The 24,431-nt window shown below is 41.4% G+C and overlaps 1 protein-coding gene across 1 annotated transcript; it reads right to left on the reverse strand.

The window, feature by feature from the left end:
* Positions 1-9,107: 9,107 nt before the first annotated feature.
* mak16 (MAK16 homolog) lies at positions 9,108-23,835 on the reverse strand. Its single transcript, XM_080738379.1, has 10 exons — positions 23,706-23,835; positions 21,894-21,943; positions 21,574-21,683; positions 20,437-20,501; positions 17,557-17,708; positions 17,074-17,128; positions 15,314-15,388; positions 13,490-13,603; positions 11,563-11,628; positions 9,108-9,737 (listed from the first exon to the last, which is right to left on the reverse strand). Exons 1-10 carry the CDS (start codon positions 23,718-23,720, stop codon positions 9,513-9,515), a joined length of 927 nt encoding a protein of 308 aa, XP_080594505.1. The 5' UTR covers positions 23,721-23,835; the 3' UTR covers positions 9,108-9,512.
* Between the last annotated feature and the right edge of the window lie 596 nt (positions 23,836-24,431).

A 24,431-nucleotide genomic window follows, 5' to 3' on the forward strand; every position in this document is an offset into this window, starting at 1 on the left:
TCTTCGCTCTTCGGAGTCCGCATACTGTAGTGCTGAAGTGGTCCGGGTCCTCTTCTTTCTTTCCCTTCAGGGGTCGCCACAGCAAATCATCCGCCTCCATCTCACTGTCCTCTGCCTCCTCTCCTCTCACACCAATTCAATTTCAATTCAAAGGAGCTTTATTAGCATAAGAAAACATACGTTTACATGGCCAAAGCAAATGTCAAAATATAATAAAAACAGTTAAAAAACATATATACAGTTGGAGGGGGTACAGCATTGTGAAAACAGAGCTATGTCACATTTTGTCACACCAACGAATATGTCCTCTTTCATTACGTACATTCACAAATCTCCTCTTAGCCTCACGTAGCCAGGCTTTACTCATCTGCCAAGAGAAAAGCCTGGTGACAATATAAGGCAGAAAGCCTTCAACTTCCGCCGTGTGAGCTTCCCCGGAAGTGAGCTTCCCCGGTTTTCCCCTAACGTAACTTCCATTAAATGCAACACTTCCGCTAGAAATCCAAGGAAGGTTAGGCAGGAAGGGACGCATGGGCGTGGTCAGTTACCATGGGGCCATACGCCATCGTCGCCATGACACTTTGGGTGGCGGAAGTTGTGGAGAGTCTCGCGATACTATCTAGCTCAGAAACGTAAATTCAGACATTGTGATCTACATACTCACAACGCCTCGCAACGCGAGGCGTTGTGAGCATGTAGATCTGCTATTTTCACAATAGAACCGTGTTATACAAAATGTAATTCCTCTTTTCCATGAGGACTCCCATCTTTGCCATACCCTGGCTTTTGCTGAACTGACGCCACTGCTCTAAGTTTCAAATTTGTAGATCTTTTACGCAAAGCAAAGCCCTGCTTCATCATACAAGGCTGTTGCACAAAAGTAGGGAAAACAGCAGATCTACAGATCGTCTGTTTTCACTAGTTTAAATCATTTTTAAAATGATAAATACAAAACAAACGGTTTTGGACAATGCCGACAACGACGAAATATAACTCATGTAATTGGCCCACTGGCTTGTCACTTGTCATGATCTGAAATGGCAAATCTTTGAGTAGCAGCAGCGCTATAGAGAGAGATCTCTCTCTATAGCACGCAATGAGGGCCTCTCCAACTCATTTTCCCGGGCTGAATCAGGGGCCCAGCACGTCCCTGCTGATGACAACATAATTATGCTCAATTTGGGGCAGAGGTTCTTCCTTGACCTACTGGGAGTGTGCATGCAAAGTTTGAGCTGCACGCGCAACACATGCACAGTGTTAAGTGAGCGGTGCCATTTATGAGTTAATTTCATCAAGAGTCCCGCAAAGTTTGGCCAATGTGACCCTGGGCGTACAACACACTTTGAGCACTTTGTGCCAAGATGTAGGCCAGATGTAGGCCATATGTAGGCCATGTTTCAGAGCCCGGACAAAGACAGATGTTGGAGCTTAGCTCCTTCCAGGAGCACTGCTCCAGAGCTGCATCTGTCCTACATAGCCTGCACTGCACTGGGGCCCTAACGCTACACCACTGATAAATAACAACACAATCAAACAACAGATGAAAACCTGGATCAGTGGCATTTAGCAGATACTCTTATCCAGAGCGACTTACATTAAAGGGGGCGTGACACGGCCAAAACAGCTAATTATGGCTATCAAATGAGCCAATTTTTTTAATGATGTCATGTACCCCCATGTTAAATTACCCAATCAAATTAATTTATTGTAGTTACTGTACTGAAAGTAGTACTTTCTGTACAGTAACGGCAATACATTATTTTGATTGGGCTAATATGGGCGGAGACTCGCGGAGTCGAGTATCCATATCATTATCTTTTGAAACTGCCCCAAAAAAAGCTGTCCCGAGGCGTGTTTCCGACTTTCTAAACCAACTTTAAAACTATCAGTTCTAGGGGTAAAAATTATACACCATTCGCTATAAAATGGTAAAAAAGTACATGTCTTCTTCAAAAAAAGGTGTCAGAGATTCGTTACGAGGGTCAACACGCTTCTCCCCGTCTAAGGGACGGTTTTGTCGGCCATACCCTGCTGTGTCTTCCGCTAAACCTGACTGGAGGACCTGGCCGGGACGCGAGTTTCTAAATTCTAGGCGCACTGGGGGAAAACCGCGCCCGCACGGCTGAACTGGAGGTAGGGAGGCGAGTTTCTAAACTCTAGGCGCACTGGGGGAAACACCGGAGCAAGCTTAGAACGAGCGTCGAGCCATCTCCTCCTCCTCGGCAGCTTTGAGCCCTTTTAGCAGACATATGTCCTGCTGTCTCGGAGGACTGAGGTCCGTGGCTCATACACTCTGTGTGTGTAGCCTGTGTGTGTGTGTACACACACACAATAGCTCTCGCAAATAGCCGTGCGGTGCAGCGCTAGCGGCTAGCCACGCTACACGCTAACAACAAGGTTGAGCGCGGCACCGCACGACGGACGAAGTATGCATTGCGCGGCACCGCACGACGGACGAAGTATACATTCACTACCAACTGATACGGCCCCGCCTCCTTCTCAGACTGTTTGAAGAAACACCACGTGACCTACTGTATCATAATGTTAATTTTCGGCCGGTGTCGCCAGTCCTTTAAGCAAAGTAAACACATACATACACAACACATACATACACACATAGAAGTGTAGTGTCTCAGTAAACTAGGATCACATAGAGACAGCGTAGTCAGGGACGTGCTGGCCATTGGGAAAAGCGGGACAACTCCCGAATGGCCGGTTCATTCCCGGCCGGCCATTAGGAAAAAAATAAAAATAAAATGTCTGCCTTCGTTCCATTTTGGGGGCTGGGCGGCCAACCAAGTAAATCGTCACTGTCGGGCAGAAACCTTGTATCTCCAAGTTTCAAATACATTTTTTCACAAAGCAAAGCACTGCTTCATCATACAAGGCTGTTGCACAAAAGTTGTGAAAACAGCAGATCTACAAGCACACGATGCAAGGCGTTGTGTGCTTGTAGATCGGCTCATGCCTTCATGCCAAAAATCTACAACTAGTCACCAATTGCATAATTGTTATGATTTTTTATAGATTAAATCCCAGTTTATAGGCATTTGAAGCTCCCGGCAGCCAACGTGGATGCCAGTCACGCCATCTTGAAAATGAAGCCTTTCCGAAAGGAATATTTTCCTCTATTTTTAGTATGATCTAAAGCATGTCAACAGGTACCAGAATCAGTTGACAAAATATTTGTAAAATCTTTTCCATTCGAGATATAGCCATTTTAAGCCCCCCGCGACCATCTGGGACGCCATCTTGAAAATGGCGGCTTTAGGGGAGGTAGATTTTGAGTATGTTATTTAGCACACCCAATACTACCAGAATCCATTGAAAAACCTTTTGTGTCCATTTTTTGGGGTTAGGACATATTTTGAGTCAGAGAGCAAGTAGAGTGGACTCAACAAAGTGCAGCTAGTAGATTTAGAGTATTACTGATAATACAGCTGCTCAATATCTGTACTAATTATGGTATCAACTTTGATATTAAGTATAATGCTAAGAAGAGCATGGTCCTGATCTGTAGAACTAAGGAGGACTTGGACATCAAGTTTCCTGCTTTTTACCTGTCTGGTCAAACAATGTGTGTGTCGAAAAGTACAAAATATCTTGGGCACATTATTACAGACACCCTTGAGGATGATGAGGATATGTCTAGACAGAGGAGAATGCTCTATGTACAAGCAAATATGTTGGTTCGTAAATTTCACCATTGTACTACTGATGTTAAGGTAAACCTGTTTAGAGCTTACTGCACCCCTCTATATACAGCCCCTCTGTGGGTGAAGTATAAGGAAGAGAGCTTATGGACGCTGCAAGTAGCCTACAATGACTGCCTTCGTATACTGTTAAAGAAACCCAGGAGCACAAGGGCCAGTGAGCTCTTTGTTACTCTGGGTCTCACCACCTTCATGGCTCTGTTGAGGAAGCTGACTTATAAGTTCATGTGCAGACTGGATCGCTCCTTGAATGGATTAATTGGACTGATGGCAGACCCTGGACGTAGCTCTGTCAGGTACACGTCTACCATTAGAGGACACTGGCTAAGTTAGCAATGATGATTGAATAATAAAAAATAAATAAAAAAGGTCATTTTACTTTCTAAGCCTTGTCTTTATACTTTTAATCTGGTGTGGGCCCACAATTGCACACTAACATACTATTTCAATTAGAGGTTAAAGAGGTGGTAAATTACAATTCTACATCTCACTCAATGGGGTAATGAGAGGCTATGGTGGACAAATTACATATCTCTCTGTACACACAAGGGTATCCAATTACCTACTCACACACGCACGCACATAAACATGTGTTTTCAGCTCACTCATTTAATCCATAAATTATATAACCATTTAATCCATATAATCGTTTCTCATGCATATTGATTTAGTAAGCTTAGAGCCATCTTATGCCTGTTGTGTGGTGTTGAAGAGGACATGAAGGGAGAAGTATATATCCTATGATGCAGCAGAAATTTCATTTCCTGCCTGCAGGTTGCGGTGGACCAATCTGGCTTACCATCGTCAAAGAAAAGTTGCTCTTCCTTTGAATTTGAATCCTGAAAGTAAGTTTTGGACATACGAGGTTTCCATCCGAGACGTAGTGATTAACACACAAGCAATCATGAGTCATTTTGATATTATTTAGCCTATTGTTATTAATTAATAATTAAATTGGCTAAGAAAATTGTAGAGGCAAAATACAATCTCAAGTGTTCATGTGGTCACTGATTCCATCTCTGCTTTTCCCCTCTGAATCCAGAATGTGCAAAGAACAGCACATTCACACCTGTACTGAGGATGCTCCATACATGTGAGCGTTTCCTTTAGCTCAATCATCTCCACAGAGCCCAAAGTCACATACTACCCAAGGTTGAAACCCTAAGCCCCTAAACCCTAACCCCAGCTTAGTCCTCTATAGCCCCGTTTTCACTGAGCAAAACTTCTGGAAGTCTTGTCAAAAATGACGGCAATTTTGAAATTCACGCCATGTGAAAACGGCCACTTATTTTGTATTCCGGGAGTTTTGGAGGCCGAAATTTGACGGGAAAATACCTAGTAATTTTTGGCTAAAGTACCGTTAGAATACAAATTTCCCTTCTGTGAAAACGCATACCGTTATTTTTGACGGTTTTTTGACAAGCAGGTGCGTAAGGAGCCAATGATAACAGTTAAAGCATTGTATTTGGGATTGAAAACGATCAGAATGTGAATGGGATATAGGCCTACAGTCGAAATATAATACAGCTTCACCTTGCATTAGGGATAATTATTTAGGCTATAAAGAGTAGAGTGAGAGTCGCATTGTGACCATGGCTGGCTGCCTGCAAAAGTGCAACGATTTCTTAACGGCAGCTCCTTTTGGAACCTCTTCCTCCGCTATCTGCGGAGGGACTGGAGAGGTTCTGAAAGAAAGAAGCTGTTCTCAACAAAAGGTGCATCATTAGTTTATCGCCGTTGTCATGTGATGATTAGCCTAAAAGTCTTTTGAGCACCGAGCGAGTCCACAGACCACAGCTAATCTAAAGCCCACAGGTGCAACACGTTGCATTAGATGAGATCCTTTCCGAACGGACCTTATGTGTTGTTGTTGCTGAGCATGAAGAATATTTTGTTTTAGTAAATCCATCTGTAGCGTTCAGAGTGAGAGAGAGAAGAGACAGGACAGGCACCGATGCCACCGCAGTGAACGCAACGAACTGGGGAGAGTGTTTTTTTCATTTTTTTTCCCAGGTCTTTCAGTGCAAGTGTTGCCATGTCTGCTAATTATAAGCGACTCTGGGCTTCATTTCCGTAAAGTTGTTTGTATATGATAGTTGCTGGTTTCGTTTTATTTGTTGTGAGCTTGTAGATCGGTAATTTTCAATTAGCTGATGTGGCGATGCGGGTAGTTTTAAAGTGCTCGTGTGGCCTAGATAATATCACTTTTTGGGGATTATTTTCGTACACCTGGTTGCTTAGTTCTCTCGCAAAGTCTGGCAACACGGACACGGACAACGGACAACACCGCGACAACGGTTTAGTGAAAACGAGGTATTTTATGGCTATGCCAGCATTTTTGCTTATGTGAAAACACCCAAAAAACTAAACTCCCGGCAAGTTGAAAATCATTATGCTAATTATTTTGCAGGAAAAATTCCGGAACTGTAGTGAAAACATGCCTCCAGAAGAATTCTCCCCCTGACCTAAGCGTGACCCAAGGACGGAGTGATATTGCTGCTGTCTGGTGCAGCATAAAAAATAAAAAAACAAGACAGTGAAGACACGTTCTCTAGAACAGGGGTTTTCAAAGTGGGTGACGGGGCACCCTGGGGTGCCGTGACGGCAGTCCAGGGGTGCCGTAGCCTTGCGTAGCCAGGCTTTACTCATCTGCGAAGAAAAAAGCCTGGTGACAATATAAGGCAGAAAACGTTCAACTTCCGCCACGTGAGCTTCCCCGAAAGTGAGCTTCCCTATTTCCCCTAGTCTCGCGTGGCCAGACTGTTGCCTCCGCGATTTGGTCAAATGCTCCCGGCATACAGTCTGGTAAAGGGAAATAGAAACGATGAGTGCGAGATGAAGCGGAAGTGAAGCCCCCTCGTCACTTCCGTTTCAGTCTCACATCGCACACATTTATCATTATATAAATAAAAATCATATAAGCATGTTTAGCTTGCTGCTTAGCAGAAATGACATTTTAAAATATATTTTCTTGAATGGTAATGCCCGTTTCCATTACTCGCCGTTGGGGAGCTGCTGTTCCAGACTCTATATAGCATTCAGAGATTGTGGAATAGTTGTCTGGCTACGCAAGACTATATTTCCCCTAACGTAACTTCCGTTAAACACAGCACTTCAAAATAGAAATCTTGGAACCAACCGGAAGGTATATTGTCTACAGGGTGGGGGTGCCACGAGAAAATTTGATAATATTTGGAATTTATTTGGACACTTGAAAAAATATTTAGTATTTAGTAGTAAAGAAGTACAAAGTTCTTATTTTCAATCAGTTCCAACCAAAATGGCTATTATCTCAACGTTTTCCTCGCAACATAATCACTAAATTATTGTCACCGTTGGGCAGAAACTTCGTATCTCCAAGTTTCAAATGTGTACGTCTTTCGGTAAAGCAAAGCCCTGCTTCATCATACAAGACCGTCGCACAAAACTAGTGAAAACAGCCGATCTGCAAGCACACAACGTCTCGCGATGCGTTGTGTGCTTGTAGATCGGCTGTTTTCACTAGTTTAGTACATTTTATAGATGATAAATACAAAACAGTTTTGGACATACAAGGTTTCCACCCGACAACGACGATATGCTATAAATATAAGGTGCCTCGGATTAAAAGAATATTTATGGGGTGTCCTGAGAGGCTGAGACCAAAAGGTTTGGGAACCCCTGCTATAGAAGCACCCATTTCTCTGGTTACCGATAACTAGTGCCCACTTATCTACATAAAATATAGTGTAGGCCAAGGTTACATTGATAACTGACCATTTGTAGGGCCATTTGGTTCACGCGACAAAATGGAAGCATCACATCCTTCTTTATCCTCTGATCATTTCCAGAGCTTCCGTTGCTCCAGACTGTATGATGGTGACTAACATTCAGTCAGTTTTTAATAAATGAATCAACTCATACAGTTATAAGAAAACGTTTAATATTTAATTAAACACACAATCTTTCAAACAGATCCCGGAGAAAATAACGTCAGTTTTTTAACCGTGGATCTCAGGGACACCTGGGCTGGTACTGCGTTTTTGTTTGGACTTAGTAGTAGGCAGTACTACTGGTCCTGGTAAAGACAAGACAACTAGCAGTACCAGTACTACTGGTCCTGGTAAAGACAAGACAACTAGCAGTACCAGAGGTCCTGGTAAAGACAAGACAACTAGCAGTACCAGTACTACTGGTCCTGGTTAAGACAAACAACTAGCAGTACCAGTACTACTGGTCCTGGTAAAGACAACTAGCAGTACCAGAGGTCCTGGTAAAGAAACAGCAGTAGCCTACCTTTTGAGGAACCCAGCACTACAGGTCCTGGTAGAATAGAAACCCAGAAGTACTAGAGGTCTTTCTTTCTAGGACAGAAAACCAGGAGTACTAGAGGTCCTGGTAGGACTGAAAACCAGCAGTATTAAGCCCCATTTCCACTTTAGGGCCGACCCAGAACTAGAACCAGAACTTTCCAGAACCAAGAACCTTCAATAACCTGTGAAGGTCCGGGACCAGGTTTTGCTTACGTTTCCATACGACCAGAACTAACCGGGAAGGTCCCAAAAAAGAGCAGCACCACTGCTGACCCGCCCATAGCTTCCCAGAACTAAAGTTTAGTTCTACCTCAGGAGCAGGACCTAAAAACGGTTCCAGGAACCTGGTCTGAAACTGAGCCGTTCGCAATGGAAACAAAACCAGAACCAAAAAAAATAGGTTCAGGTTCCTGAAAGTTCTGGTTCCACCTTGCAGTGGAAAAGGGGCTTTAGATGGTTGGATAGAAAGCCAGCCATATTAGGAGGTCCCTGTGATGACCATGACTGAAGAACCCCGGACAAAATAAATCTGAAACCATCTCAGTCCTGAATTCGTCCCTTACACTTAAGACTGCAGGCTCCAAGTAGGTTACTGTTGAAACTCCTGCACCGATATGAACTCTAAACATAATGGTACAGTTTGTGTCATGTATGGTACCGATATGAACTCTAAACATAATGGTACAGTTTGTGTCATGTATGGTACACTGTGCAGAGAGGACTGGAAACATCAGATCTTTCTCCGCTTATGATCCCTGGCTCAACGCCACCCCCCAGTGGAAGACATTATAATGTCATTGGGAGCGCTGAGTAAAATAGCACAAGGATGAAATAGAATATTTGATTAGGCGTCTCGTGGGAATTTAACCATCCCATTTAGGCCTAGAATTATTGCATACTTTAACCAGTGAAAAATAGCAGATATACAAGCTCACAGCGCGGCACCGAGTGCCGCGCTGCGAGCTTGTAGATCTGCTATTTTTGAAAAAAAGGCGTGAAAATGTGTGCAAATCTTTGACTATATGTATTTTCAAAGCGAACGTTTTAACTCAGATTTTGCTTCTGGGGGGGTCCCTGGAACTAAATATTTTGAGATGGGGGGTCCGTGGCCAAATAAATATCATTTTGGGGGTCCTTCACATGAAAAGTTTTGAGCACCACTGTCATAGTAGTCTCTCGAGAACAGACTAACTGAGCTCCAGTTAAGTGAAAAAGGACCTTTTCTTTGACGATGGCTGGCCAGATTGCTAACATAGAAACATGGGTTTTTCAAAAAACCTTAGGATTCAAAAGACACTTATAGAATCGGGTCAAAATTCTAATTTTCACGATTTTTCAAAACTAGTAGATCTACAAGCTCGCAGCGGCGCTGCGAGCTTGTATATCTGCTATTTTTCAATAGTTAAAGCATAAACTAATGATACACAATAATGTGTACGTTCTAAATGGGTTAACCCATGATGAGTGTGGCTACGGTCAAGTCTCTTGGGAGCGAGGTGGGCGGAGACTACGTGGCTTTTGTCTTGGCGGCGGTGGGTTCCGTCTCCTGTTCGTATTCTATCTGTACAAAGGCTCTCTTCCTGAACGCCGGGCCTTTGGCGGGAGCCTTCCCTTTAGACGCGGCCTTCCTCTCCGTCTCCGTCTCCATCTCCTCCTCCTCCTCGCTTGACTCTTCCTCCTCCTCCTCCTCCTCCTCTTCTTCATCACTGCTGGCCTGCAGGTTGTTCATGTCCTGAGGAGAGAGGAGAAAAGGAGGTGGTGATGATGAAAGGGGTGTTTGGGGACCTGACGTTAACAGTAGCTGTACGATGCCAACGCAACGTCAATGTTGTTTTTGACAGCAAATTTTGATTTCGTTTTAGTCAGTCTTTTGAAGAAAATGTAATTTAAAGGAGATATAGTCAACTTTTTCTTGAAAAACGGATGCTAAAATAAAAATAATGTTTCGAAAATATTTTATAAAAAAATAAGCTTCATACATGTGTTTCAATTCAAAAATGACCACAAAAAGCGTAAAATAATGATAGAATAATCATTTTGGGCATTGTCAGACCGACACTTTGTTTACATTCTAGTCTATAGACTAGGATGTAAACAATGTGTCGGCCCTACAATGAAAAAGTTGACTATAGCTCCTTTAATTTTAGTCAAAATTTAGTCGCCTGAAAACTTTTAGTTTTAGTCTAATTTTAGTTAACTAAATATCATATGTTTTTAGGCGACTAAATCTACAGTTGATTTAGTCAACTAAAATGTATTTTGGCAGGCCTTGATGGCATCGTAATGACTGATTTTACACTGAAAATAGCTGATCTACAAGCTCCCAAGATCGGCTATTTTTAACACGCAACACCTGAGAGCAACCAAACATATTTTATGTTTGGCTGCACTCTCTTCAGCACCAGTCCCTCCCTAACGTTTTAGTCTTAGTTTTAGTTTTTGGGGACCTGACGTTAACAGTAGCTGTACGATGCCAACGCAATAAAGTCAATGTTGTTTTTGACAGCAAATTTAGATTTAGTTTTAGTCATAGTCTTCAGTCAAAATTTAGTCGCCTGAAAACTTTTAGTTCTAGTCAAATTGTAGTCGACTAAATATCATACGTTTTTAGCCGACTAAATCTACAGTTGATTTAGTCAACTAAAATGTATTTTGGCGGTCCTTGATGGCATCGTAATGACTGATTTAACACTTGTTTGCGTGCTGAAAATAGCTGATCTACAAGCTCACAACGCGTTGCGCAGCTTGTAGATCGGCTATTTTCAGCACGCAACACCTGAGAGCAACCAAACATAAAATGACTCTTCTCCACTAGTCCCTGCCGAACGTTTTAGTCTACTTTTTATTTTGTTGACGAAATTGTCAACATATTTAGTTTTAGTCATCACAGCTTAGTTTTTATTTTGTTTTTATTTAGTTTTCGTCAGTGAAAAAAACGCAGTTGACAAACATTTTTCGTCATAGATTTAGTCGACGAAAATCAACAATTGAACAACGTATATCGTGGTTGTGCGTGATCATGACTATTATGGCAAAAACATGTCTGTTTTTGCCATTGGAACACGAACAAAAGTTACATTTACGTCACCCTATCAGGCTTTGTGAACACAATTTGCGCCGGGCAGATATGACAAATAATGTTAATATGCACAGAAACGACTGGTACCAATAATGAAAACAAATAAACTAGCTGAAAAAAATAAATAATTTTATACAACCTTGTTTTTTTGTTCTTCCCCTTAATGTTGCTGAAACAGTTACTTTGAGAACTGACCAGCGACCGTCGGTGAAAGAGTTTCTCTCGGCTTCCATATTGACCGCTCACTTCTATGTAGGAGAACGAACGGCTTCGATAGGAGCCTTCATTTTTTTTATACATTCTTAAAGTTAATAAATAATGTTATCTACAAGCTCACAATGCATCGCAGTTCTTTTAAACGCCTGGGGTCCGAATCGATTTTGCGTATCAAACAGCAGGGTACTATTTGGTGATATCACTTTTTGTGAAAGGCCTTCTACAGTATCCACAACAATGTAACACAGCTGACCGTTTTTACCTCAAAGTCACTGATGTCACTCTCCTCCACCTCATCAGCAGCAACAAACTCTGTCTTTCCAACATCCTTATAAAACAAAAAACATTTTTATTTATTAATGATTCAAATGGAGATATAACATGCGTTATTGTTGTGACAGGATATGTAGATACTTCACTGCCAAACGGTCTTTGCAGGGAGCTCCACTGGAGCAATACACTTGTATATTGTTAAGGTGCTAAAAGTGATGTTTCTTTGTTTTAAAACCATCATAAAAGGTTAAAGCTCTATATTAGTGGTTGTTTAGTAACAGTGTTCTCTCATATCTCCATATCTTAAGTAGAACCCCACAAAGATCATTTATCAGTGTTCCATTTCCAGTTTTGTCTGCTTTTTTTTCATCACTTCCAAATTCAGTTGTTTATCATGTAGGAGTTCCATTTCCTGATTGGTATCCCTATCTGAAAATGAGCTGAACTTGAAACGGGTTGACCCCTGTTAATGAACAATCACACTATAGCAATGATTACTATCGGATACAACGCTACCAGTAAGACTCCCTAATCGGGAGATAAGCGACCGTTGGTCGCTTATCTCCACAAATAGGCCAAAAGTTTGTTTTACCAATTATTACACTCTATGTGAACATTTACATCAACAAATCCCAAGTACTATGCAGAACGACCCATTTCAAGTTTTTAATGTACAACAATATTTAGAAAATAGATCTACAAGCTCACAATGCTACGCATTGTCCTCGTCCCTTATATTCCCATAGGTTATATGGAGATCTCAGTGTTTGTCAGTCCTTGTTCATGTATGCCCATATATGGACATCTCTATATCTACTGTAACAGTCCTTGTCCCTTTATGCCCATAGATGGAGATCTCTTAACTGTAAGTCCTTGTCCCTTTTATGCCCATATATGGATATTCCTGATGTCATCAGTATATGAACATATATGGGCTTTCTGATATGCCCATATATGGAGATCTCTTAACTGTAAGCCCTTGTCCCTTTTATGCCCATATATGGATATCCCTGATGTCATCCGTATATGCCCATATATGGGCTTTCTAATATGCCCATATATGGAGATCTCTGTATCTCCATATATGGGTATAAAAGGATACTTCAGGTCTGACATCAGGTTTGTTTATATTGGGTTGCTAGGTTTGACATCACAAACTCCATGGGCCATCTCAGAGCAGTATAATCAGAGAGTGGTGTCACCGCGGGGTCAGAAACAGCGCTGGTCACGTGGTTCATTGTCACTTTACACCTCATAGACTCCAATGCATTTTGTAAACTTCCGGTTGGCCGTTTGTCACTATACGCCAATAGATGTGTGCGTAGACGACCTGGCCCCATGAAGTGAACGGGAGTGACGCAACTCTCCATTCTAGGGCTCTGGGCCATCTGACCTAGAAATCTATATTTGGGCATAGATGACTCATCGTGACCTCATCATGATTTCAATCGCTATAAAAGGACTCTCAGTGACATACACTCTCCACAGATAAAGCAGTCAACCAGCCTACCAGTCAACCCATTCTTTGATTACTTTGTACAACTAGATTAACTTTTCAATGGCATCCCCACTGGAATTGACCGAAATGTACGACAGACAATGCCGGTCTTATATAGGGGTCATTTGTGTACGGTGTGATGTCATACTGATGTCAGCAGTGTGATGCCATACTGATGCGGAGATATGAGCAGGGCAAAGGTGTGACGTGTGACGTGTGACTCAGGGACGGACGGCCGGTGGAGGTTTTGATACTAAACTGCGACCTTACGGTCGCAATTAAACACTCGCATCACTTTACAGCGTGTTTGTGTGGTAAAGTCCTTTACATAAAGCATTGAAGCCATGTGTTGTGGGTCAAAGAATGAAATAAAGATGCGTCAAAGGCAGACAAAGATCCAGACAGTAGTTTTACTCACCTCGTCGTCTTCCTCATCCTCCTCCTCATCTTCCTCCTCTGACTCGCTCTCCTCATCCTGTTTCTCCAGGGCTTTGTCAAACGCGTGCGTAGGGAAGTTGTAGATGTCACCATACTGACAGACAGGGAGAGAAAGAGGGAGACAGTTAGTTAGTTGTAGATGTCTCCATACAAAACAAACAGGGAGACAGTCAGCACCAGGGCAGGAATTTCATGGAGGTCATGGCCACCGTTGCCCCTCAGTTTGGCCTTGTGCCTCAAACCAATGGCATGACCTGAGGCCACGGTGCCCTTAATGCTGACTGTACCACTTTTTTCTCTGTCTCTTTCTCGTCATGTAGACACCAGTGTTTTTTTTGTTTTTTTTAGACTCTGAACTCTTAACTCCCCCGAGTCCCCATCTTTAAACCAATCCAGTGACTTTGATTGGTGCAGGGCTGAGCATGGATCAGATTGTAAATACCGGTACCATCATTTATCTGTTTCACTGCAAATTAGGTTATCATCCCTAACCCTTAAATTCAACAAATTCTTGTTTTATTTGATGGTCTTCCTGCCTTCGCATTTGGTCTTTGTGTCCTCAAAAATTGTACAACACCAAAGGCCAAGTGGCCGTGCCCCTAAAATGATGAAATTCCAAGCCTGGTTAGCACCTTCAACCAATTAAGATCTACATACTGTAGATAGATGTTTTTATTAAAGTAAAGTGTCCTGCACCAAACGATGCCCAGCCCACACAGGCTTACAAGACACTCACAACATACATAGAATTTACATAAACCAAGATACACCACAAACAGAACCAAGATACACCACAAACAGAATACACAAAAAGAAACACACTACACATGCCCTCTAAATCAGTAGTTCTCAAATGTTCTTAATTCTAAATTATTCAACATTCTAGCAGATGTACAAGCTCACGGCGTGGCATGAAGTGACATGCGGTGTGCTTGTATATCTGTCCTTGAGCAAGACTCTGAACCCCTAATTGCTCCTGATGAGCAGGTTGGTGCCTTGCATGGCTTCCTCCACCATCGGTGAGTGAATGGATGAATGTAAAGCACAATCTCTGTAAAGCGCCTTGGATAAAGGCACCATTTACCATTTGACCAATGAGCAGACCGATGCCTAATCAAAGACTCCAAGCACCTGCCAGCACTGTGTGAATGTTATGCCGTATCCAACATGTAAACAAACACAGTGTCATTTACAACTAAACGTTGCTCTCGAGAATGTGGCAACGTTGCATAATACACTTGTGGAATACTTTTACTACTGTAAGCAAGGAAATATTGTCTTTTGTTTTTACTTTTGGGTCAATGTATTAGTTTATGTATTAAGTAGCCGTGTAATAAGCGGGATAACGTACATGTTGGGATTTTATTTTGATAATGACCGCTGACCCAGACATTAACCCTTACATAGCCAACGCTAAAATGACACAGATGCGTTCCCGGTTTTAATGGGTTAAGACAATGTGTTCAGTCTTTATTTTACTTCAGAGAATACTTTGTATATAAATTCAACCTTCAGCTGCTTGTATATAAAAAAAAGCATTGTCAATTAATCCCTTATATTTGCATTCCTTGTGATTCATTTAGCTGTGGTAAAATCCAAACGGTGGTAAAATGCAATAAAGCAGAAAATGATGGCAGACGCTTCTCACAAATGATCTGAACATTGACGTTACTTAATGTTTACTTAGAAGTCAAAAATGTAACTTTTCTTTTGCGATGTGGAACAAAGAAAATGTGTAAATAGTAAATTTGACTGATACCATTTACTTCCATTTCCTCTCAGTGGATGAATCAACAGTTCTTACCGTTCCCTGTTTCAGCCTCTCCAGAAGTTCTTTCTCGATAGCGTTGTCCAACTGAGCTGCTATCAATGCTTTCTCCTGCACAGACAGACAGACAGACAGACAGACAGACAGACAGACAGACAGACAGACAGACAGACAGACAGACAGACAGACAAAAGTGATAACATTTAGGTTGGCTTCACACCTGGACGTTTAGTTAATGATAATGCATTTATTTATATAGCACATTTCCAGACAGTCACAAAGTGCTTTACAGAGCAGGGTAAAAGAACAACACAATATGCATTAAAGAACAATCTACACAAGTAATCAGTGAATAAAAATAACACAACATTTAAAATAGACATGCAAATATAAAAACAAAAAATGGCAAGAAGAATTTAAGAAAAGGTTTGAACATAAAGGTGGGTTTTTAAAAGTCATGAGTAAAATCTTAAAATCAATTCTAGCACTAACAGGTAGCCAATGGAGAGCAGCTAAGATGGGGGTGATATGGTCACGTTTCCTAGAAATGTGTGAGTAATCTTGTTAAATTTGTACAAATCCTACACCGTTTTGTCGTAATAAAGACCAGTTAATTTGCGCTGTTCTGAAAGCTCATTCAAACTCTGATGCGGACTAAACAAACATTGTTGATTGAATTCACTTTCAACTGCTCTTGTTTTTTCCTCTTATCTATCTTTTCCTACTTCTCTGTAACTTTGTAAATAACTGTATACTGCTGTGCTACAACTGGACAACTGAATTTCCCCCTTGGGATAATAAAGGTATCTATCTATCTATTAATGTGCATTCATTGTCCCATCTAAATAAACACATACAAACGAAAGTTGGACAGTGTTGCCACTTAACGCACAAGTGTACGAACTATTAGGTGTGAAGCTGTCCTTGAAAGTTTTTCCTGGTACCAATAATGAAAATCAATAATAAACTATGGCTAAAATAGGCCATATTTAATAACTGTATATGCTCTTTTTTCAGCTTTTTGTTCTTCCCCTTTATGTTGCTGAAACAGTTACTTTGAGAACTGACCAGCGACCGTCGGTGAAAGAGTTTCTCTCAGCTTCCTTATTGTCCGCTCATTTCTATGTAGGAGAACGAACGGCTTCCATAGGAGCCTTCATCTTATACATTCTAAAAATGTACAATTAAAGTTGTACCATGTAACTTTTTTTATAAAACAAATCTTAAAATTGTCCTAACTCTTAAATCGCTAAAGTTTTAGAACACCCACTCCGTTATTTTCAGCTTCTGAAGCCTTCTCTTTATATGTTTCCTATGATCCTGACCGGGGTCCGGTTTTCGTGCAAAAATTACGTCATCATACACTACCGGCCAATCACAGCGAGGGTTATACACTGCCGGCCAATCACAGCGCATCTTGAAGTGGGGTCGCTAGCTATCACAATAGGGCGGCCATATTTGTAGGCGCCCGTGTGTCTCTATCTATACTCGGGTGAAACACTCCGTTTCTCCGGAATGCCTGAACGCACAGGAACCAGGGACCCCTCTAAAGATAGATCTCGGCGAGGTGGAGGCAGACGCGGGGGTGTGAGGCCCGGTCCGTGGCGAAAAACGGCCGAAAGACGCGGACGCTACTGACCACTAGTTGAGCAACTTACACAGTATAGCTTTAAATAGTGGAAATTGACGATCTACAAGGTAGAGATCAAGTGATAAAGGGAGTAAACATCAAACAGATCAAGTGATGATGGAGTGAACATCAAACAGATCAAGTGATGATGGAGTGAACATCTCACCTCTTTTCTCTTCTCTCTCCTTTCCACCTTCCTGCTGAGAGGAACCAACTTCCTCCTGAAAGCAACACCAGGTAAATGTCAGCATTAAGGCAGGTTTATTTGTTTAGCACATTTCATACTCAAAAGATATTAAAGATGCATTACATAAAGAGGCCTATCCTTACAAGCTATACCCTGTTGTGACTAATCAATGATAAAATGATAAACAATGCCAATTGGTATTATCGATGGGAGAAACAATTGAGAGCATAGTACATATTATACACCCTGGTCACAATATGACTTCCGGTTGGTTCTAGCGGAAGTGCTGTGTTTAACGGAAGTTACGTCATGCGTTGTAGTCTTCTGTTGAAATTCTTACAGCGGAAGTTGAACAGTCTCTGCCTGATATTGTCACCAGGCTTTCTCTTCGCAGATGAGTAAGCCTGGCTACGCGAGGCTACATATTATATAGAGCCTAGTAACTGTACTGGTTGTACTTACTGTCGCTTGAGTGTGAGTTTCCGGATGCGGATCAGGTACTGCGTGATCTTGGTGAAGCGTTGTTTACATTTATGTCGGATGAATCTGGGCCAGTAGATCAGATTTTTGTCGATCATCTCCAGAGCCTGTTCGTAGTTCTTACTCAACTTCACCTGGAGACACACACACTCACACATATTTATAGGTGCACACAACATGTACACACACATTTATAGGTGTACACACTACTGTGTGTAAGACAGCAGAGCAGTTATGTGACATGTTGTGTCTATTCTGACTATATGGGCAGTAAAATAATTTATTATGTTATAAAGGTTTAGGCTGTAACATTGTGATTTTGCAATGAGGTTAGTAACATATTAGGATATAGATCCTATTTGTACACATTGTAGTCTACAAGCATTGAGACTATATGCATGATCTGTGTACGATGCCAACGCAACAACGTAGTTGTACGATTAGGGCGTAGTTGTAAGATCATGGCATTTTACTTTACCATTCATTGTCATACAAATTTAAAATAAATGATTAAATTGATTTTTTTTTTTACCATTGAACATTGGAACATGAACAGAAGTTACATTCATGTAGCCTGGGTTCCCGAGGCTACATTTATGTTGTCCTTTCAGGCTTTGTAAACAAATGTGCACAGGGCATATAAACTATATATGACAAATAACTTAAATGCACAGAAATGACTGGTACCAATAACGAAAACAAATAATAAAACTATTGCTAAAATAGGCCATATGTAATCATTTGACACATTAGTTATTTTCCTCAGGTTTTTTTGTTCTTCCCCTTTATGTTGCTGAAACAGTTACTTTGAGAACTGACCAGCGACCGTCGGTGAAAGAGTTTCTCTCAGCTTCCTTATTGATCGCTCATTTCTATGTAGGAGAACGAACGGCTTCCATAGGAGCCTCTATTTTCATAAACAAATTCAGCACTCTAGTGCGGGGCATTCCCACATTAATATATTATACCCATAGTGTGGGGCATTCCCACATTAATATATTATACCCAGAGCCAACGTGAATGTGCCTGCGGGACTCGTCTCCGTCCTTCGCTCCAGAGGCACAGAAATGCATTAAGTAGACATGTATACATTTTTACATGCGGGTGCCAGACTCCATGCTGTCTTATGAGTGATCAGGGTCTTTTGCAACCTGCCTGCGTGATGTGGTCTGCTAAGGCATACATGGGCAACTGGCGGCCCCCACCTTCACTTAATGCGGCCCACAGGTTAATACCGGAATACTGATATATTATTGATATTGAGTTACAATTCCAAACATGACCTGCTTTAATTCCGTCAGTCTATATTAGTAGCTTAATGACTAGTATAGTAGTATTAATTTTTTTAATTTCTTTATGTCCAATGTTTGTATTTAGGTTCATAAAGTTAACATGAGTATCACTAATGCGTTTGAAATTAAATCAAAATGTTACATTTCAGGAAAAAAAAAGAAAAGAAAACAGGATTCCAATTCAAAAATAGCAGATCTACAAGCTCAAAACGCATCACGCTGCGTTTGAGCTTGTAGATCGGCTATTTTTGCTTCTTTTGTATGAGATACTAGAATGACAAAGTAGGACGTAGCAATTAGGGATGGCCAAATGGAGATTTTTTCTTAACCGATAACCGAAAGGCCTTATCAGTTAATTAACCGTTAACCGTTAAGGAAATGTGTTCAAAAATGCGCTATTTTTGCGATTTAAAAAAAAGGAAAATACACCCGTTTTTCCCCATAATAAAGTGCCATATTTACACATTACAAACAATAAAACTAGGAGAAACAAGAATACAAATGTTTCCTAAAAGAAATGTGTTTTGCAAAGAAACCGTGGGATTGAAATGATCAATCTGTAATGTGATGCGCTTTCGCCAGGCACGTGCGCACATACAGCAAAGGGGGCTGGAGCCCTTAACTTTTATCAACAGAATTGTCCACCAAAAGGCCCTTCAGCCCATGCCTCTCTAACATTCTGTGCACTGATTGCACTCCCTGGCTAACAAAACAGCCGCAGCGAGATGCTCGCATGTAGAGCAATAACTTTCAATCGTATGACATTTGGAATGGTTGAATCGGCTAAACGTGATGTCCATTTCATTCATTTTCTTCTCTCTCGACCGTGTTTTGTGTGTGCTGATGCAGCGATCATTGAATTTGCGACTCTGAGCTGTGTTATTTTCGCATATCCTAGGCTACTCTGTAACCAAGACGACTTTAGCGTTCCTCACGTCGTCAACATGTAACATTAGAAAGTTGTGTTTTAAGCTCTTCTTAACGGGATTCAATGTGACGGGGGTCTGTTTTGTAAAATCCAATCGACGACGGAGCATTTGTTGAATAAGTCAGCGTGTACGACTCCAAAATCAAGCAGCGTCGCAGACTCGCAGTTGCGTGAATGCATGGATGTTACACAGATATTGGTGTCCCAGAAATGTGTGACCACAGCGCGTATAGTTGCATGGTTGATGACTTGATGTTGCATAGATATTGGTGTACGGGGCTTTTGGTGTGACACATGGGTTGATTTTCTTTTTCTTTTCTTTTTTATCGGTCAAAATTGACCGTTAGTGCTTACCGGTAACCAATTTCTTATCGGTTTAACGGTAACGGTTAACCGTTGGCCATCCCTAGTAGCAATATGCATTGTGGCCCTCTGGAGTGAAGGTGGAAATAAAGTGGCCCTCTGGAGTGAAGGTGGAAATAGTGGCCCTCGCCATCATCAAAGTTGCCCACAACTGTGCTAAGGGGTCTATTATCATGATGCTGGCTGAGGTTAGTAATAAAATGTGAATGTGCAGCTACTGCAGATTACAGTCTCTGTTCACTGTCTGTCACTCTGCTACAGTATAAATATTATACTCACTTTCTCCCACATCCTGCCAGGAAAGGCTGCTCTCTCGATCACCTTCATGTATAGAAAGATCTGACCTGAGACACACACACACACACACACACACACACACACACACACACACACACACACACACACACACACACACACACACACACACACACACACACACACACACACACACACACACAGTTATAAATAGTTTCTGGTACTTTATCAAAAGACACTCGAACCCATTCTCCCCCAGCGGGGGACCACTTGCCCCACTTGGTGAGAACAGACTACAGCCGCTAATATTAAATTAGCAAAAAAAGATATATATATGACGGAGGCGTGTCTGAGCTACGAGAGGCACTGCCGAGTGAGTCACCGTACCAAAGATTGCAAAGTTCGCTTTTGCAGACTCGGTGCTGTTCGAGTTACGTCTCGAACGGCACCGATACACGAGAGAGAGAGAGAGAGAGAGAGAGAGAGAGAGAGACCTAAATCATTGAGCCAGCGTGTTTTAAGCGTTCTTGTATTCCTTCATGGCTTCCTACAGACTTTTAATGCTTTATTTCTTTGCTGTCGGGCAGAAATCGGAACCCGTGTTAAAAAGTAGGGGGGAGGGGGAAGAAAGAGAGAGCGAGTGAGAGAGAGAGAGAGAGGCATACCTGGCTCGCTAGAGAAAACAGACTTTGCACCCACTGCACACAAAATGAAGTGGAAACTGAGCTACACTTTCTAACCACCTGTCCGCTGTAACAAGACATCAGAGACACATACTTCCAACAGATCATAACCACCCAAGGAGAATTTGAAAACATAACCAATGATGAAAAACTCCCATACCTGCTGGGTGAAGTAAAACAATGTGCAAACACAACAGCAAGATTCGTGAGCTGCTGTGATAGGAGAAGGATATCAAATGGAACCCAACCACCTTAAAAACCATTGTATATATCCCTGCTCTGCCTGCACGCCACCGTGATGCATGAAAACTGTTTTCACCTGTACATATTTTGTTCTGATTGTATTGTGTTGTGTACACTTCTGCTTTGGCAATGTAAACGTATGTTTTCTCATGCCAATAAAGCCCTTTGAATTGAATTGAAATTGAGTGAGTGAGTGAGTGAGTGAGTGAGTGAGTGAGTGTGAGAGAGAGCTCACCTTTCTCCTCTCTGATGGTGGCATACTGGCTGTTAGCCAGCGGACAGGATGAGCGATTACACAGACCAGTCAGGTTGTATTCATTACGACAGAAGGTCTGGGTCTTGGTCCTGCAAAGGAGAACACACAAGATGGAGACAAAAAGAAATAACAAAACAACATTACAATGTTGAACTGACTCTGATATAATGATGACATTATGATCTACAGCCCAATTCAAGCTTCACTGCGTCAGTAACAGATCATCATGTCAGTAACAGATCATCATGTCAGTAACAGATCATCATGTCAGTAACAGATCATCATGTGTCAATACTTACTTGACCTTATAGGAGCAGAACTGCTTGTTTCCTATGATGTCCCAAATCACCTAGGATAAACATACAAAGTAATTAGCTTCAACCATTCAGAACAGGTACACTATATTGTGTATCATTATTTTATACTTTAACTATTGAAAAATAGCAGATCTACAAGCTCGCAGCACGGCACTTGGTGCCGCGCTGTGAGCTTGTATATCAGCTATTTTTCACTGGTTAAAGCATTAAATAATTCTAGGCCTAAATGGATTAATTTACCATCATAGGCAGGGGTTGACATTAAGGTCTCAGAGGCACTTGCCCGTCGGGCAAGTACAGGTCATGTTCTACTTGCCCAAAGGTCATGCCCACTTGCCCGAAAAGTAAATTGTCCATTATGAAATGATAGGTACGATTTTAATTACCGCTCAATATAACACTAATTTCTTTACTTTCTGGGGCTGTGCGAAAAAACATGTTATGATTGAATATGTCTATGGTTTCACACTTGTTATTTGATATTTTTAAGAGTAGCGACAGTAAAAACAGCACATTAACAGTGCTCTTATTTAGAAGACAGAGCGCTCTGGCCACGTTAAGGTGTTTAGTAGACAGATATCTGGTGTTGTGTCCCCTCTCAATGAGCACGATCCCGTCGGCAACCTGAAAGCAAACTACGCCTGCCCCAAAGTTTTATTTACCTGCCAGGGGCAGTTGGGCAAGCCTTAATGTCAACGGGCACTATAGCAGTGGAATTAACTCTGTCTCAAACATTGGAATTAACTCTTTTCATCATCCACGGCACCCCTGAATTAGATCGATACTTTACAGTACTTTACATTTGTGTCAAATATGTAAATCTTTCCCATCTTGCCCTGAAGAAGACCGTAAGGTCGAAACATATCGGTTTTATAGAATAAACGTTTTTTTATTTTAATCTCCTCGAGTGCTCGGATCTCAGCTTCTTTTTTCTACAGTATTTTCCCACTGATCCTCATCCTAGCAGCACCACATACTTTTAATACGATTTTATCTCCCTTGAGCACCCGGTTGTTCTCTGTTTTTCTGTCTTTCAACAGCATTGATATATTTAGACATTTAGCATTTAGTGATGTGAATCACTATCATCAAATCTTAAAAAAAAAAAAAAAAAGCAATACAAGCAAACAAAACATAAAAGACAAGAGAGAGATAGGGTAACAGGATAGGTGGGCAATGGGCAACAAGGTGACCCAAAATCTAAAATAAAATGTCTAAGTAAAGTAAAGTATATATTTATACAACAGCTACAACAGCTGTATATCTAGTCATTTTGGGTCTGATAATGATGTACCGTGGATGTTCACATCATGTTAAGAGCATTTTTCAAATATTTTGGACAAAATAGCCTATTTTTTACATCGAGGTGCCCAGATGTCTCTAGTGCCCACCTATCCTGTATCCTCCACATGTGCACTGGACACAAGCAGATCTGCTATACTTACACAAACATAAACATACAGATGTAAATATAAAAGATGAGAGATGACAATAGCCTGTGACGATTCAGTATTCAACGATTTCAACTTGAATAAGAGACTGATTAATAGTACATAATACTATGGCTGTTTTAGACAAACTTACATCATCTAGCTGTTTCTAATAACGCAGTGGACTCAAGACAGGGTCTTTAGTGGATTATAATGGCTATCATTTAGCCTTTATGGAACTAAAAACAGTTGATCTGAACCTCAGTGTTGATTTGAAGGAAATGTTTCAATGTTTTAATGTTTAAATCTCCTGTTTGGCCGCTAAAGGCCTTTAGCAGAGTAAGAGGATAATAAAAACACTTACGTCGTCGTGCTGCATTGTAGATTATTTCTCTGGCAGTAACCAGACAGGTCGGACACCGTTGGTTCCTGTAACGTACTAATAATGACTTTTAATGATGAAGTTCTGCTGAAAAGTGTTGCTCTGCTCTGCGGACCACATGGAGACGTTCAGGAGACCGACATGTTTGTTTGGCGTGTCATCAGCACCGCATAATCCCGCGAAGTCTCGCGGTTGTTCTTTTTTTTTCTTCGTATTTGTTACTTTATTGATACAGGCTAAGTTAACAGTACGACCATTATAATACTATTCTCTTTCTCCAGATATTTTTCCATTCAAAGTGGATGGTAGGTACAGATTAAAAAAATATATCTGCCACAGATATTTCTTTTATCTGTGGCAGATATATATTTTTTTAATCTGTATCTACCATCCACTTTGAATGGAAAAATATCTGGAGAAAGAGATTTTTTTTATCTGTTATCTGGCCCAGAGCAGTATAATCAGAGAGTGGTGTCACCGCGGGGTCAGAAACAGCGCTGGTCACGTGTTTCATTGTCACTTTACACCTCATAGACTTCAATGCATTTTGTAAACTTCCGGTTGGCCGTTTGTCACTATACGCCAATAGATGTGTGCGTAGAAGACCTGGCCCCATGAAGTGAACGGGAGTGACGCAACTCTCCATTCTAGGGCTCTGATCTGGCCCAGTGGGAATGGGCCTTTAGTCAGTGTTGGGAAAAGTACTCA

This window comes from Nannobrachium achirus, assembly GCF_963921795.1.
Source record: "Nannobrachium achirus genome assembly, chromosome: 12".
Lineage (NCBI taxonomy): Eukaryota > Metazoa > Chordata > Actinopteri > Myctophiformes > Myctophidae > Nannobrachium > Nannobrachium achirus.